The sequence below is a fragment of the Amblyomma americanum genome, chromosome 3 (genome assembly GCF_052857255.1).
Source record: "Amblyomma americanum isolate KBUSLIRL-KWMA chromosome 3, ASM5285725v1, whole genome shotgun sequence".
NCBI lineage: Eukaryota > Metazoa > Arthropoda > Arachnida > Ixodida > Ixodidae > Amblyomma > Amblyomma americanum.
In genome coordinates this window covers 170,039,456-170,057,543 of record NC_135499.1, presented here as the reverse complement: position 1 = coordinate 170,057,543, position 18,088 = coordinate 170,039,456, and the positions used below count along the sequence as shown (strand labels likewise).

The 18,088-nt window shown below is 45.7% G+C and overlaps 2 protein-coding genes across 2 annotated transcripts in view; one reads left to right on the top strand and one right to left on the bottom strand.

Moving 5' to 3' along the window:
• LOC144125396 (uncharacterized) overlaps positions 1 to 14,420 on the top strand; it is a 52,918-nt gene extending 38,498 nt beyond the window's left edge. Inside the window, exon 2 of the mRNA XM_077658747.1 lies at positions 11,239 to 14,420. Within this exon, the coding sequence (XP_077514873.1) occupies positions 11,239 to 11,244 (6 nt within the window). The 3' untranslated portion in view covers positions 11,245 to 14,420. The remainder of the gene's footprint in view (positions 1 to 11,238) is intronic.
• Positions 1 to 18,088, bottom strand: part of LOC144124250 (progranulin-like) — a 343,413-nt gene that overhangs the window by 139,205 nt on the left and 186,120 nt on the right. The gene's annotated exons all lie outside the window — the stretch shown is intronic.

Sequence of the window (18,088 nt, the reverse complement as noted above, 5' to 3'; positions counted from 1 at the left end):
AGTGAAGGGCTCCGGAAATTTCGATCACCTGGGGTTCTTTAACGTGCACTGACATCGCACAGTACACAGGCCTCTAGAATTTCGCCTTCATCGGAATTCAACTGCCGCGGCCGGGATCGAACCCGCGTCTTTCGAATCAGCAGCCGAGCGCCATAACCACTGAGCCACCGCGGCGGATCTCAGCTTTTCTTTAATCAAAGAGCGGGTCCAAGCAAGTAATTCGCCAAAGTTGATGATTCATTGTACAATCGGTACATTACTACAACAAAAAATATTCACAGGGACATCTAATTACATTATATGTTGGCATTGCGATAACATAAGAAGCTCTTTATGCCTTTAAATTGTTTTGAGTCATTCTTTCATGGTCATGCTTGCAGACAATTACACGTCTGTATGTACACGAGAAATCTCGTCGCTGGCGGTAAGATGCTTCCTTGAAGGGGTGCAATGAAGATACATCTAAACGTATAGTTTTCACTTCCAATGGTCGGTATTAATCCCGACACAGTACAACACAATACACATGCTGGCATGCACCTGCAATGTTTGAAACTCTGGATCACGTGACCTTATTCTTGCATTTAAACGAAGGTTTAGAAAACTCTCCAGGCCGTAACGGGAGTCGCTTCGTTTCCTGAGCAACGCAGATCTCGGCCCACTGCTCTGATAAGGCGCATTGATCACCTGTTTGCATATAAAGTCGGAACTCGTTATAACGAAACGATTTATAACTAAATAATGGATATAAAGAATTCCCCTGGGAACCTCGGTCAACACGGGCTATAACGAAGCTACGGCTATAACAAAGTAATCGCAGGTCACTTCAACTTCGTTATAACGAGGTTTAACTGTATTGCCATATTGCCACTCGTGTGTGAATGCATTTTATTATTGCCCGGCAGCGTGAAATGGGGTAACTGCGTTGTGAAAATGGCTATTTCGAACATTTTTTCTACCGTTCTGATGAAAACGACATTGAATCATCGAAAAGTTGAGTCGTCTCTGTTGTGTTCGAAACAGTTGTAAGAAGGCGATTATAGTTTTAGATTCTTCGAACGTTGTGTTTCTGTCCCCTAAAAGGGCTCGAAATTTTCGTCGTTTTTGCAGACGCTTATTGTTGAAACTTTGGGTTTGGAAAAAACGTTAGCCAATGCATCGAGACGACGCAAATTCGACTTGTTCGCAGTTTGCACATCGCTAGAAAAAAGCCAGTTCGTTTTCTCTACGATTAGTTATACCAATAAATGCGATTTCTCCCACTGAAGTGGCGGAGGCCACATGACTTAGCGGCGCCAGCTAGCAGCTGCCCCGAATTCCACCCGATGCCCTATTTTCTGCTCCAGCTGTCCCTCACGACAGCGTGCGTGCATGCCAGGCTCAAGAACTACAGCTCAGCTCAAAATTGCACCTCTTCTCCTCTCCCTCTTTTCCGGCATTCTCGGCTCGCTGGGCGAGTTGGCAGAAGTTCATTGAGGAGAACCATCGTCCATGGACGAAACACAAAGAAGTAACGCACTGATTCCGCGCGCTAAACAGCGCTGCGCCTTTCTGTGATCTTTGTGTCTTGTCCCTGTGTCCCGGTTTTCCACAATGATCGACTATCTCCCCCTCTGTCTTCGTTCGCGCCCTTTGTAAAGTACAAAGCGTGGGCTGCGTTCTGAGAAAACATGCACACCGATTGTGCGCTTGTCACGCTATTTATAAAATACCGTCGACCTACGGATGCGTGTAGGTCGGTCAGACAGGGCGCAGCTTTTGTGAGGGGAGACGGGAGCTCGAACTGAAGGTTACAAATAAATGGGCGTTCATCTAGCAGGTCACTCCCTTACAAAAATTTCTTTAGACAGTCTGTAGACTGTCCATAGACTTTTGTCTCTGCAGCCTGTACACATTCTGTAGTCGACTCCGATAAACTAATCCTACGCAATGCAAATCCTAGAGACAGTCTAAGGACAATGTATAGATTTATGACCGTACACTTTTAGTAGAATTTATTCTGTAGACTATGAAGAGACGAAAGGAAAAGTACCTATCATATATTATAATATATCTTCTCATATCTACGAGAAATCTATAGACAGTATGCATAGGCTGTTTTTGTAAGGAGATGCAACCATATCGAGGTGCCAGCCGGGCCCATCGATCTGACAAGATTCCTATCGGAAAAGTGGGAGTGAAGACATGGAGATAGACGAGATGTCCGCATAATCAAAGCCGCCGACCACTGTGAAATTGCTCCTTGTGTGTCATCATCATCATCAGCCTGACTAAGCCCACTGCAGGGCAAATGCCTGAGACGAAAGGAAATGTGCCTATCATATATTATAATATATCTTCTCATATCTACGAGAAATATATAGACAGTATACATAGGCTGTTTTTGTAAGGAGATGCAACCATATCGAGGTGCCAGCCGGGCCCATCGATCTGACAAGATTCCTATCGGAAAAGTTGGAGTGAAGACATGGAGATAGACGAGATGTCCGCATAATTAGAGCCGCCGACCACTGTGAAATTGCTCCTTGTGTGTCATCATCATCATCAGCCTGACTAAGCCCACTGCAGGGCAAATGCCTCTCCCATGTCTCTCCAATTAACCCTGTCCTTTGCCAGCTGCAACCACCGTCTCATCCACCCACATAACTTTCTGCCGCCCCCTGCTACGCTTGCCTTCTATTAGAATCCGCTCCGTTACCCTTAAGGTCCAGCGGCTTGCTTGCCTTCGCATTACATGCCCTGCCCAAGCCTATTTCTTCCTCTTAATTTCGACTAGGATGTCGCGACCGGGATCGAACCCGCGTCTTTCGGACCAACAGTCGAGCGGCATAACCACTGACCCACCGCGGCGGCCCCGGATGAATGAATAAAATACTTCAGAGATGTCAAGAGAGTTGGCCTAAAAAGTTGAGAGATGCCAAGAAAGACACTATATCTTGTTCTAACAGCGATTAACAAGGCGCACCCACTAAATTAAGTTTAAGGACATTCGCATACTGTAAACGGCTTATTTTCTCGAAGACCTAATTTTCGCGTTTCTATGCGAATTACGTTGTACTCGCTAGAAATTGGCGCTGGAGCTCACACTTTCAGCGTGGAACACGGGAGAGTTTTGCAACCTCCGCCTCAAGGCACTGGACCCTGAACTGCGCCTTCGTCTTCCACGTAACTTAGAACGTCGCGACGCAACACTGTTATGCCGTTTATGGATCGGTGTTGCATTTACCAATTACTATGCTTTCCGGATGGGGATGGCCGACAGCCCTGCCTGTGAGAGCTGTGGTTGTGAGGAGACCATCGCTCATCTTCTCTGTGAGTGCCCTGCATTTGCGAGTGCAAGACATACACTGTGTTGTGCCCTGGACAGCCTCGACCCTTGCCCATTAACAGAGCAAAAGATCCTCGGTCCGTGGCCACAGGAATCGACTGCCCTCAAGGCACACAAGGCACTCTTTGCCTACTTGAGAGCGACTGGATTGAGTGACAAATTGTGACAGCGTTGTGCGTGTGTGTGTGTTATGCCTTTTTTCCCTTCTCTCTTCCTCCTTTTAGTCCCCTAATCCCTCTTCCCCAGTGCAGGGTAGCCAACCGGAACCCCTTTCTGGTTAACATCCCTGCCTTTCCCTCCTCCTCTTTATCTATCTGGTCTCGCGAAGAATTTTGGGAAAGGGAGCTCTAAGCCCCCCCCCCTCACCCCCCTCCCCCCGTCTCGCAAAGAAGCTGTTTTTTTGCCATATAGTGAGCGCAGTAAATAAGAAACGACGATGAGTGGGCAGTGCCGCGGGACAGAGCGCTCGTGCTAGGCCAACTGCGGACAAGGGAACAGTCAACGGACGATTTTGCTCGGGGTTGGTACCCATCGTAGTGTGCTTACGCTCTAATATTTCGCGAAACACTGAGCGGGGTAGCACATTGTCCGCCATTATTGTGCAGACATATTGGCCACCAGTAGTAATATCTTTATATTTTTTAGGAATTTAAAATTGATGTTCACCTTAAAAATATATACTATATCCACAATACTTTCGGTGTTTACTTTATAAATCGCGGCACTTCGATGTTGCTATTTCAATCAATTACGACACTTTTTACGATATTTTGTACATCCCTGCAGAAAAATCTGCCGCTATATTTTTCGCTGGGAAACCTACAAATTGTCTTTCTTAAGACCTGAGTATAAAATTTACGCAGAAAAATATTTCATTTCGATGGAAACAAAAAAAAATGGCGGGTCAAAATGGTAATAGAGACGTTTAGAATAGGGTGACCGTAACGGTTAGGGGAATAGCGGAGCGCCAGTGCGCATGCGCAGGACAATAACCGGAGGGCGGGGCGTTGCCTCCGTCCTATAGGCTCACCCTATTCTAACAGTCTCTGAAAAAGTCGCATTTAAGCATAGACTAGCCACGGTTAGTGCTGTGCACTGCGGCGCAAGTAACTTATAAGCAATGACTTCTGCGCATGCAACATATTGACGACTGCCGTAATTTTTACTGTAACACTGCAGTTCCTCAATGCTACTGCTCATACACATGCGCTTACAGTACTCGCAGTGCCTAGCTGGAACTGTATGGGTTTTGAGTTCTACTGGTGATCTCAAGTTCGTTCACTCGATCACGGTAAAAGCAGCCGCATTTCGATGGAGGATAAATGGAAAAGCGCGCGTGTACTGAGATTTGCGTGAATGTTACAAAACCATGGAGGGCCGAGCTCATTATCAAGCCATATAGCACTACGCGTACCTCGTTATCCACGCTGGTGCATGGGTGTGTGTAATGGTCCACAAAACTCAGAAAACTCTAGCTAACGGTCTCCCAGACAAAACTTTAGGTGCCTCAAAGATGACGTCTGTTGACCGAACATTTACAAAACAACCACGTACTAATCTTCTCTAATTAGCTCCGCGGGATTCCGCTTAGTTGCTTTATATTTTCTGAGCGTGCTGCCAGCAAACGAAGATGTCAGTCACGCCAGCTATCCTTCTGCGGCAAGAATACTTGAGCGCAGCAACGACGTCTAGAATATTAAAGAAACGTAAGTAGCTTATTTCTTGCGCGTTAACCGAACCGACTAGCCGGTTTGAAAGTCAGTCGCGAATAAACCATCAAGTGACTGATCTGGATGTTGTGGGGTGAATCGTGATCACTAAAACTGGCGTTGAAAGACCTCTGATACTGATTACGCAGGCAATGCCATCCAGTGCCAGTGACGTCAGATACCTTGGGAACAGGTGTAAACAAGGAGGAAGGAAAAGAGAGCATTACTAGAGGAGGCAGATAGAGAAGGAGGGAGATGAATGAATAAAGTACGAGCCAAGAAAAGAAATCATAAGGAAGGAAAGAACGAAGGTAACTAATAAATAAAGAAAGAAAGACGGGACATTAAAGAATGAAAAAGAGCGTAAAAAAAAAAACTCCCGGCAAAAAGATTGAAAAATTGTTCTTTGCGTGCCTAACCATCACTGCGAATTTGAAGCGCATCATCGTGGAGAGCTCCGAACTCGTTTAGACTGTGATCTTCAATGGACATCGAAATATCACTGCGGGCGTTTTTGCCAATCACCTCATCACTGCTGTCCGACTCGAAGGGAACAAGTACCTAGCGCATACGCAATAAACGAAGTTAAATTGTTATCAACACTCTCTAACCATTAGGATGTGTATGCTTAAACAAAATATGTCAGAGCAATTTTCTTTTCACTTCGTCCGTTCTACATCCTCACGAAATCCGAGGCTCGCCTAATTTCGAGCCTCGGGTCTGCACAAAGCCCGTCGGTAGCGGCACCTGCTCAGGCAGGTATATATGCCCGCTTGATTGAAGGGCGCGAGCTGTCTTTGGGGGAGGTTGAGTACGTCGTATAAGCTCCCTTCTTACGCAAATGACTGCGAGTCGCCGGTCCTTTCGTGAAACCATCACGGTGCCATGGCGTCGTGAATCCACCATTAGCCACGACTGCAGCAATCAAACGCCGTTAGTTCTCACTCACAAGTGGTTCGATCACGCGCTGTCTATCGCAGCTATAGATGACTGGCAGTCTTGCGGGTGCTAATACCCGTATGCATGCTGGTATATCCATTGGATATCTATTGGTAATACATTTGATTTTGCGCAGGGCCTCTGCGAATAGGCTGGGCTGTCAAGCAAGCCCAGGTATGTTGTGAACGAAGCAACAAGACGAGAATGCTGAGCGTTGGTTGCGATGCGTACAGATCCGAAAATGAAATAATGCTGAAAACAAAGCTCCCGGAATCCTCACCGCACGCTGGGGTGGTGTGGCGACAGCAATTAGTAGTAATCATAGTAAGATGACGTCCTGAAAGCACTCAGTCTTTGCCTCACTTAAAAGGGCATTTTGTTGGTCCTTGCTGAATTGGCTGGTTGGATTTCATTTTAGTACTGCTTCTTACGACACCGGGAAGTTGCTTGAAAAGGTTAGCTCCAGTTACACGGAATACCCTGCACTTACGCCTCGGCGATGTCGCCGTCAATTATCTTGAACTTGAGTATGAAACATCTCCCACGTCGTCTTTAGTAAGTCGTTATGGGCCGGTGACCTTTCAATAAGATGTTGCAATTGCGCAACGTTGATTAACGTCACAAGAACTGGAAGCCAGGCTGGAGATGCATAGGACAGGCTTGAGTGCTTATTTTTCATTTCCATGTTGTCGCTACAAATATTAAACGAGTGCTAATAGCACTAACGCAAAGCGATAAGTGAGCCTCACGTCACGTAGTGATACGACCACCCGAATAAGCGACACGCATAAAAAAATGAAGAACAATGTCATCACACGCGAAGGAAAAAAGAACGGGAACACCATTCGTAAATCGTGCGCAGAACATTTGTTTCTTCTCTTTGAGATTTCAATAACGTTATCAATATGCGACCAATAACAATGTATTACCTCCATGTGTCTCATGCTTTGCTCTCGAGGCGTGATGACGCAATCACCGCGCACTTAATTCAAAGAAGGTCAACTCGACAGTTGACGTTACAGAGTTCAAAAGCAAGCTGATGTTTGGGTATTGATGTTGTTTATTTGTCCTCCTACTATGAATAAAATGATGAGCACCGTGGGGACGGCAATGCTGCTTGGTGTCTACAGCGCTCACGACGCATGTTCGTAACGTACTTTTCTGACGCTCTCCCACCGAGTCATTTTTCTGCGCCACCGATAGACCGAAACACGAAGCGATGTGTAGGAGGAGAAAACATTTATTATAGGACTGTACTGATTTGGAAATTGGAGGTGGGGATGGTCGTTGTGCTGGGTGGCAGTCTCTGTTCCGGGGCGCCATTGGCCGCTGCTGCTGCCCGTGCTCTCTGGATTAGGGCCCGCTGGGCCTCCGGGTCCGAGCTGGACAGGGCCACCTCCCAGCCCTCCCTAGTTGGCTGAAAAAAAAAAGAATTGTGAACAACTTTTGTGGCAAGCGATCCTTGCTGGACACTTGCTGCCAAAGACGAGAACCCGTTTCCTCGTACAACAAGTGCACAAAGAAGTTCAAGATTGAGCAGAAGCTTACGTGGTGGTCCTGACCAACTCCTATTTCGCAAGGACAACCTTATGGGGGTCCTTTGGCCACGAGTTATGTTCGTATACTATATAATGCGCCAGATTACAAGCGAGGCGCGAGTCCCAGCGGGAGGGGTACCGCGTTCTATTGCATAATAGGCCCGTTTTCTTGTAAAGAAAACTGTAGGGGCATTTACATTGTGTGTGGGGAATGAAATAGGATTAAAATCAACTAATTTTATGGCAGACCACAACGCAGTCTTTTACGTAATGAGGCTTCTGTTTGCTGTGATGCAGGTGGGGCGAGGAGCGGGGGGGGGGGGGGGGGGAGAGAGTTGGCAGGTGTGGCAGGTGGCACATCACGTGACCAGATAACATCATAACTGCCCCGACCAATCAGCCAATTTTATGACAGTCAACAGCGCTGGTTCTTTTCCGTGATGAGGCTTCTGTTTGCGGCGAAGGAGATGGAGTGTATTGCGGATGAGATTAAGAAGTTTGCGGGCATACGGTGTGCGCAGCTGGTAAGGACAGGGTTAATTGGAGAGACATGGGAGAGGCCTTTGCCCTGCTGTGGGCGTAGTCAGGCTGATGATGATGAGGATGATGATGATGATGATGAGGTGGAGCGACGAGGCGGCGGAGGGTAGTGGCTGTTGTGGTAGGCGGCGAGTCGCGCGAACTGAGGCGTTATAGCTGTCTCGGCCGATCAGCAAATTTTATGAGTGACCATAGTGCCGTTTTTTTTAAATTTTATGCCAGACCCAATGCGGAATTTTCCGAACCTTCTAGTGATATTGCATTAAAAAAATGTCGCCATTTCACTTCGGTCAATTAATGCTACCCAAATTTTAATGAGTAATGAGGGGGACGCGTATATTATACCAGCAAATACGGAGACCGCACCCGAGGAATTGGAATCCGTACTCTTTAAAGTGGCATAATGGCAGGCGTGGCAACTTTCACTTTTTCTTACTCCTTGGATTTTCCTTTAGTGCACTAGCACTAAGACATCCTCTCACTGATTAAAAAAAAAACTGTCTGACTGGCTAATCTTCTCTGTCTATCTGGCTAATCAAGGTCACGGGGTCCTACGACGTCATCATAACCTTCCCATCGAACTGAGCGCAAACTGCCCACCGTGGCAGGTGGCAGTTTAATAAATGATTGGTCGCCGAAGGTTGCCCTTCCAGAACAACCTCTGACTGCGCCGAAAAGGTACAGGAATCGAATGAAGGCAAACGCGAGGAATAACCGTTGAAGCGGAGTCTTGCATCTCTTAAGCGCAGTTCGCAGTACTTGTGAAATACCAAGCAGCCCTTTTCCTACATTTGCTTATTACTCTTACAGCGTGAATATTCTGTCGGCAGCAAAGATCGCTGCCGCAGTTCACGGGGTTTTACACACGCGCTGGTCGTCAAACGCGAATAACATTTTTCGCACACTAATGCCACTCTCTAAGCGTTGTCGCTATGGCGTGGGTCTGCGGGAGTCAAGGTTTCGGTGCAAAAAGAAAAGCAGCAACGGATCGGTGGCTTCACCGGCCGGCAGAATCAAATGCTTATCTGTAACTCTTACCATTGATCACTCACGTACTCGGCTCAAAGACATGCCTGTCCTGCACCCCTCTCCCTCCTCACCGTTTCATTCGAAAATAAAAAAGAAACGGCTGGCTAAAAGTTAGCATGAAATGAATTGATCACAGTGTAGCCTTTGTCTCTTCAACAAAACGAAGCCGCTTACGTGTAGCTTTATTCCCGCACACACTGTGGCGCCGACTTCACAGCGAGCTGAGGTCACAATTCGGAGTCTCAGTTGGTAAAACAATGTTGGAAGTAAAAATTAAGCCACGGCGATTTGCTACAAGCAGTTATAGCTCGCAGCAGGAGAGAAGCTCGATATTTGGAACCTTCTCCAATGCCGCTTCAACTAAATCTTTTTGTGCCCCCTGAATGCCAGAGAAACAGGTACTCAGCTAAATCGCTCTGTGTGACAAACCAACCTTTAATAATAATAATTGGTTTTTGGGGAAAGGAAATGGCGCAGTATCTGTCTCATATATTGTTGGACACCTGAACCGCGCCGTAAGTGAAGGGATAAGGAAGGGAGTGAAAGAAGAAAGGATCCAACCTTTCCAAATCGGACTTTTGAGCTCGACTTCTTCAGGCCGACCGGTCTGTCTTTCGCTGTAAATAAACAACTGTTTATCTCCTACCTCTCATCCCAGTTGGTTCCATTCTTGACATTGACGACCACTGTGTATATGTTTAAGATGCCCAACCCTAATAAAAAAAATTGAGGCGTGTTCTTTGAATAAGATACTAATGAAACTGCGCTGCTTTCATATTCCATCATGTCGTTTTGATTAGTAACCTAGAAATCCCAACTCTTCTTGGCTTCTATCTTGCCGGAGTTGCATTATGGTGTAGCACTGCCCCTGCGTTGCTGTTGGGTTGCTCTTTTTACCAAATCCTGACAATCACTTCTGGATATGTGTAGAGATCTAAATTTGTAATACATGATAAGATGGACGAAAGGTGACGAGTAGGACAGTCTTGAACTTACAGAAGGCCTAATGGCTAATCATAAATGTTCTATCGGCATTCACAAGACATCATAGCTGAGCTGCTCATATACTGCTTGAGTCTCTCCTTTGCATTTGTGACCCGGATGCTTCATTACGTATCTCAAGCACCGATTCAGCAGACTTAGGTAGTCTTCTGTGGAGGCAGCGACTGGCTATCTCTCATACCTCCCTCTCTATCTGCGGTACCTGTTGTGATAGTTTGGCGTTAAATCTGTGGCGTTAATTTTGATTAGCGTCAGTTAATGTGCGACAAAAAAGGAAGAAAAGCACGAAGGTATAAGAAAGACAGGAGCTGCGAACTTCATTTAGATATATATTAGGTTTATTTCAGTTGACAACGTTTCTGTCTTGAGAAAATTCATGCTTGCATAACCGACACACTCCTTACATGGTTTTAGGAGTAAAATGATTTTCTTCCAACATGGTTTGTTGGGTTAGCAAAATAACCGGATAAAAAGATACATACGATCAATACGATTCATGCTGCAGAATATGCGTTAGCATTAGTAATGTTTTCCACTGACGGTGGTGGACGGCATGATCTAGTCCATGAATCACTGTGTGACACATATGACCGCAGTGGTGGACAATTGGTGACGCATCCGCCTGGCACTCGGGACCCCCTTGAATGGCCCTCGGGACCCCCTTGGAATCCTGGAGTGTCAGATTTCTTTAAAAGGATTTTTGAGGAAAAGAAATGCCCCCTCAAATATTCTGAAAAACATCTGAAATTCCAGGATTCCAAGGGGGTCCCGAGCGCCAAGCGGATGCTCAACCACTTGGCCACCACTTCGGACCTATGTGTCACATATTGATTGATGGACTGGATCATTTCATCCACCACCGTCGTTGGGGAACATTACTAATACTAACGCATATTCTGCAGCATGAATCGCATTGAGCTTATGTTACTTTCTACGCGGTTTCTCAAATTATTAAATTTACGTATTGTGGCCAGTCAGTCATAGTTTCCAATTTTTTACGGAAAGTAAGATACTAAAGGAAAATTCTAGAATGCAAATAAGTAACGAACCTTTTTGGAAGAAAAAGTTCCGTACATTCTAAACATTCTGTTCATCCGCTCACAACGTCAAGTCCTAAAATGGGTGCTTCGCATTCTTTTTCTGTGTTTTTCAGGCCTAGCGGTTGCCATGCGACGAGAAGTCCGCCATCAAGCCGGCGCGAAGCTCACTGCGGTGACGTCCTCTCTACGACGGCGACAGAGGCCCCGGATGCACGGTGCACAGCACGGCGGACACGGTGAAAAGAGACACTGAACGTGTGCGGGCAACTGTGGTTCACACGAGTGCGCGCGCGCTGTGTCGCACTGCGTTACATTTCGTGTTGTCGTTCGTTCACAGTTCGCATCGACACGCGTAATCCGCGACGACGAGGCATGCATGAAGGATCGAGCGCTGCTGCAAAATCGACGCACTCGGTCGAGTCACGGTCGCGTCTGTGTATAAAGGCGCGAGCTAAGATCTGTACAGAACTTCTCCGGAAAGAGGGAGCAGCAAGGGATTACGCAGGGCGTTTCACCTGAGACTTTAGACGATTTTTAAAAATAGGCCTTTTGAGTTAGAAGAGCGCTTTTTTTTTTCGGCATAGCATTTTCAGCGGTGCAGTACATCAGAATACAGCTAAGACGTGCTAACTAGCAGGCTGGTTAACTAATAAAGAAAAGTGAACTTTATAACTGTTATTGTTAGGCTCCTTAATTAAAGAGAGGCATGCAGCCTACCACAGGTAATAACCATATCAGATTTAAGAATTTTGAAAACGCGGTTACCGTCGGCGCTGTGACACAACAAATTTATTTTGACGCGTTACGTGCACTGGAGAGGTTGCTTTGCCTGCAAGTTTCTCGAAAGCGCATGTATTTTGTCGCGATGTAGCTATTTTCAAAAACTGTGTAAAGTCTTAGGTGGAACAGTCTGTATATGCGCGATGGCGGTTCCGGCTTTATGTGCTGCGGTTTAAGTGAAATGGTATGTAATTGTATGTATAGATGAGGTAGTCTCGGTTTTTAATCATAGTGGGGGGTTTTGCGGCCTGTGTGAGCCTCACTGAAAGGCTTTGACGACGAAGTGTTGGCGGCTCAAGCTGAGAAAAAAAAAGACAATTGCTTTTTTTTTTCTGAAAGCCAATTACAAAACTCATTTGTTTTGTAGCAGTGAAGGAAGAAGAAGAAAAAAAAACCTTGCTTGGAAACGGAACGTCGCTGCTTACAACTGTATTTGATCATCATTCTGCACATTGTTTTTCTGTGCAGTGCATTCGTATTTGAGATTGGCAAGCCGTCATGACTATTTTATAAAAAAAAAATGAACATTTCCCTTTTTGTACTTTTGTGTTCTTGGGAACATCTCTAGAGTGGGTCCGGTTCAGTTCGGTTTTATCCAACGTGCGGTCGCAGATGTCGCGTGTACTCATCCATTTACAATTATTTATTTGCGATTTGTTCCAGTGAGCATTGCAGTACACTTTGTTGATTCTGAATCTCATGCCAGAGTAACCGTACTAGCTCCGGCAAGCTTGTTAAAAAGTTTTCACAAATATAATCACACATGCGCGCATCATTCTTGAGTAAGCATCAAAATATTAAGCCAGTGGATAGTGATCCACCTTGAGCCGCAGTGAGCTCAAGTGAGAGGTTAACTTTCTAGTCATCCCACAGCGGCATTCAATCAGCTCGCTGAGGGTCCAGAAATGTGTTTGTTTTAGTCCGCAGAATTTAACTTTTTTCCGTTCTTTACAGCAGTTGATATTCAAGTGAATGTAGGCATGTACAGAACTGAAAGCAAGTAAATGAAAAATCACGCCTCACGCTAACGCAAGCTTGACAGAATTCGAAACTGTGTTATGCTTGTGTCCCGTCTCATCCTGCCAAACAAAGACACATTGAAACTGAACCCACTATACCTAAGGCGCTCCCATTTAGAGTGCATTCATGACAAGAACGACAAATGACAATCGAAGGCAGGCACTTCAATAAGTTGATTCATATGCTTTGCGCATGTATCGAGCGCGTGGATATATTGTTAGAAACACTGCGCAGTATAGTTCCGTATGACTCACTGGTTTGTGTGGGTCGAATATTAGGTCAAAGATCGCGCTGGAGGCTGACATTTCTCTAAAGCTAAACTGAAAGACTCCATGCGCAAGTGCGGCTATAGAACAGTTTTCAACAAAATTTGATGAGGCAGCGTGAGAATTTCGTGACCATTTTAGCGCCTATGGTACCCATGACACAAGTGTCTTCAAAAAAATTTCTAGGACTGTTAATTTCGGCATCCAGTATTCATGCCCGGCAGTGACTAAGCATGTTATTGGAAAATTTTCTCTTTGAAAAACGACATCCGGGTACATTATGAGTGCGTGAGAACATTTCGAATAGGACAACAGAACCTTTCAATTGAAAAATTTCTGATTGGTATAGAGCATCCAATAAAGTTTACACCGCACAATTCTTTTTTGTTATGCAAGAGAAGCTTTCAGCTAACGGAATTTTTTCGCTTGTTGGCAGTTGCGCGGGTGCCTGGGAAGGAATGCATCAGATTTACAGTGCAAAGAAGAAAGGTGGGGTCTTCACACAGTCCTTCTCGGCAGAAAATTTGTAGAAGTGAACTGTGTTTAATTATCTAGAAGCCGATTGCACATGAATAAGATTAGCTTGTCGTATACTCAATAATGAGCATTCAAATACGACCGTTTTCTACGTTTGTCTTTTACGCTGGGGCTCGCACCTATAGAATTTGGGCTAAGAGAATATACCAAATGAATAGACTCCACACAGGGAAGAGCACACGTACACCAGCCTTGTGTACGTGGGTAATGTGAGTGGATTATGCACCAGCTAGCTCAGAAACAAATTCTTCGGTAGAATTGGAACTATGCGCTTCTGTCAACCTTGCGTCAGCGAAGCAGCCGTGCGAAGAAGTGGCAGTAAAACGAATGAAATGCCGGCCATCGAAGGCTCATGTCTCTACTGCGATTGTATCATCGCCTTGCTTGCCAAAGGCACGAAAGCATCTGTCATTCCAGTGGTGAAGAGTGCGCTGTTATTTTTGCTTTGTGATTACAGCTTTGATCTTTGCTGTGCTAGTACATGCATTTGAGTCGTCAATCCTTGAAAAACCTGTCACCCTTCTACAATAAAAAAAGAAAGAAAATAAAATTATAAACCGGACGATACATTTTAGACGCTAATATTGTCGTACGCCTTTCTTTTAGCGCCTTTGTTAGATTCTGTGGCATGTTATTTTTTCTTCATCGTGATATGTTGTTCTCAATAAATGGTTTTAATGACTGCTTTTCACAAACTGTTTATATGTTCCTTATTTTCCTGGAACTCTGGCACTTTTGTTTCTCGTATGCCTACTTGAAGTGTAAATGCACGCTGAAGAAGGGCGTCGAGTCTATAGTTTCTCGACTCAACGGCCCTCTGAGTGCTGTTTTCAGGCTCCTTTTGTATACCTGTCTAGTCATGATCATGATCAGAGTCATCGCGATGTGGTGGCAGTGTTAACAAAAAAAATTATGAAGGGCACCTAAGACTGATTATATGTCTTGAATGCGAAAGCATGGTCTCATCGCGAGCTCTGTTCCGAGGTTCATTAAAGATTACTTCCTTTCTAATGACACACCTACTCATTACCATACAGTCGTAAGGGAACGCATACAGCAGGCTCATCCCTATTCTAAAAAATAACAACAAAAGAACAACGCGGTTTTGCGCCCTATGGGTTGCTGCAAACGTCACTATTTTATGGTCTACTGCTGACGTCATGCGAGAGCACGGTGACGTCACAGAGGAATTTCGTGCCATGGACGGCGACGTACGCCGTATTTTCTACTAATGTGACATACAATGCTTTCGCATCAATAAGTTAAGATCGTTCGGAGTGGGTTCAACTCCTGTATTGGGTCCTGTAGTGTGTTCAACTCGGCGGAGTTCTCTTGTGCGCGTCCTCGTGATGTGTTCTGGCTTGCCGATAATTCCAAATCTTTTATATATATATATATATATATATATATATATATATATATATATATATATATATATATATATATATATATATATATATATATATATATATATATATATATATATATATATATATATATATATATATATATATATATATATAAATCACGCATACATCATGATCGTAATGAACCACTGTTACTGGTGAGTGCATTACAAGTTATTTATCGTTTGCTGTAGACCATACAATAAACTATTCATCATTAAACCTTGTGGAACTACGGAGTTTACAGGGGAAAATAGTAGTAAGTGCCTAAATTGTGCAGAACATAACATATAAGAACGGGCTTATGCTAAGAGGAGGAGGAAGAAAAACTTTAAGTAGAGTGTGCTTGTCTTCCTGAGAGGAGCCCTCAGACCAGCGCTGCATGTGCCGCCGCGATCCTGCAGGCCCGCTACAGCTGCTGTCGCTGGTCTTGGAGGTTCGTGCTGTTAATTCAGAGCAGTCTCAAGAAGAAGAGGTCTCAGTCCATGGCCCCGCTTGCCACCGCTGCTTGTCGGCATGCTCGGTGAGCCGGCGTTGGTCGGTCGGCTCCATGCTTAACAGGACATCTTCCCAAGCGGAAGGGGAGGGGATCGTTATGGGTGGGACGCCGCTGGGTGGGGTTGTGCATGGCCAAACGGAATTATGCAGTGTAGGTCAGCTCCATGCGGCGTTTGCTTTACAACTTGCTTACAGAGTAGTCTAAACTTCGATCGCTAGGCGGCGACTTCGAGGCCCTGTTTAACTGCTTTAAAGCGCGTGAAAATAGCGCGCTTGCTATGTATTCGCGTCGCGTTCGTAGATGTTACTCCAGCGTGGACAATTTGTGAAGCTAAAGAGGAATCTTGCCTGCTTATATGACCTGAAGTGCGCTTGATGGTGATCGTGCTTTTCGGAACCAGTGCTTGGACACCTGTAGTCGTGCTTTATCACATCGCTTTATCGCTTTATCAGTATTTCCTGCTTTTTGCGGACCGCAAAAGTAGAGCATTTCAGAACATAAGTAGCTGTTTTGAACTTAGATCCGCCGCGGAGCACTGTTGATATAGGTCACGAAAAACAGCCACCCTTTAGCCGGCACAAACACCTACGAGTTTTACATTGAAGGGCTTACCTCCACTCTATATGCTTTCGGATGTGTCACCTTTCGTTGGATGCGCCAGGTAAAATGTTTGTAGTTGTATGTCATTTGGACAAGACTTGAGAAACCAGGAATAACGGTCACGCGTGATCAAATCAATTTTTTTTTTGCACGCTAGCACTTTGCACGCTAGTACGTATACGATCAAATATGTCACGCATGTGGAAGATATTGTCGCGTAGGGAGCTTCGCAGGTTTCGCGCACCAGTTTTTCGAACAAGCTGAATGTGTTCTTCTCCCCGCGGTGCGACTGCTGCTGTCTTTGTGCTCACTTCTGTGCAGGGAGCCATTAGAGGGGCTCACACCCCGACATTTGGCAGAGCCGTTTTCTCTCTGGCTCTTTGTAAGCAGGCGTTGTGCGGCCCCCTCCCCGGCCTTGTTTGAATGTTTAGTTAAAGTAAAACGCACTGAGACGCACGGTTAGCTGGGATCAGGGGGACAAGGTCTTCCAAGGCCGCGTCCGAGCCACCAGAGCGGGCGAGCGGACCCCCCGTGGTTTCCAGGAGAGTCGCGCGAAGTGATTGCTTCGGGCAGCACACTGCCCGGCCGACCAGATGAGCCGGAGACGAGCCGCGAGGGCTGAGGGCAGCGGACGGCGGGCCGCGTGGTGCACCGACTGGGAGGTTTGCTTTCCCTGTGTTTCGATTGTCGTTTTTGTGTGTTTGTATCTGCGTGCCAAGCGGAAATGCGCGCGTCTTCGTGGAATTTACGCGGTGCTCTCGAGTAAACAACCTCGTGGGCACCGGCGTGCTATAGGCTGCTTCTGTTTTAAAGAAGTTCTTCTCATTGGCTCCGAGAACAGCATTTCCGATTCGTTACTAATACTGAAAATATACCTGCGCTCAAAAGACACGGACTGAAAGATAAAGACACACACACACAGCGCTGGACTTACAACTGAATTGTTATTCGGGAAACACTGCTCTTTATACACATCAGCAGCTGATAAAAATGGAAGATGGTAACACCCGGATGATAAAAAAACCGACAAACTGTCTCGTCACATGTCCAGTCCTACCTTCCCTTTTGCAAAAATGCCTTTTCCTTTGATAGTAGTGAAAGGGACGTGCTACTCACGCATGCAACCCCACTGTCCGCTATGCTCATGGCTTCAATTATTTCACGCGTCGTTTGGTCACGGTTCCTGCTTACTATCTTCGTCTCGTTATAGGAAGGTACACATTTACACTCTTGACAATGAACCACCAAATTCCCATCGCCTTTCCGTTCCATGTTCCTCCGATGTTCACGGAGCCGCTCGTTCAAACACCGCCCCGTTTGGCCTACATATGCTTTTCCACATGTCAGCGGCATCCTGTAAACCACTCCTTCTGCGCATGCGACCATGGGGACTTGGTGTTTCTTTTTACACCCCTTAGCTTTTCTTTCCGGGTACGTTACTATTTTGCATAAGTTTTCCAATTTGTCCGGGGCTGAAAAAATGACCCTAGTTTTTACTTTCGATGCAATTCTTTTAAGATTATGGGACACCCCATGAATGTACGGAATCACCACCGTTTTCTCCCTTTGTTTTGCTCCCTCCTTGCTAGGCACCGTACCCTTTTTCCCACATCTCTTGAGCAGGCTTTTTGCCACCGACACCAACACCTGATCCGGATAACCTGCTTCCTTAAGCCTCACCACCTGCTGCTCAAAACTTTCTTTGACTAATTCCGGGCAAGATTTCTTCAACGCATTTTGAAAACATAACCTCACGATTGCCCTCTTCACTAATTTCGAATGTGCAGAGCTGAACGGAAGCAAACCTTTGTTACCTCTAGGCTGGTACATCCAAAATGTCCCAACAGGCGCCAGT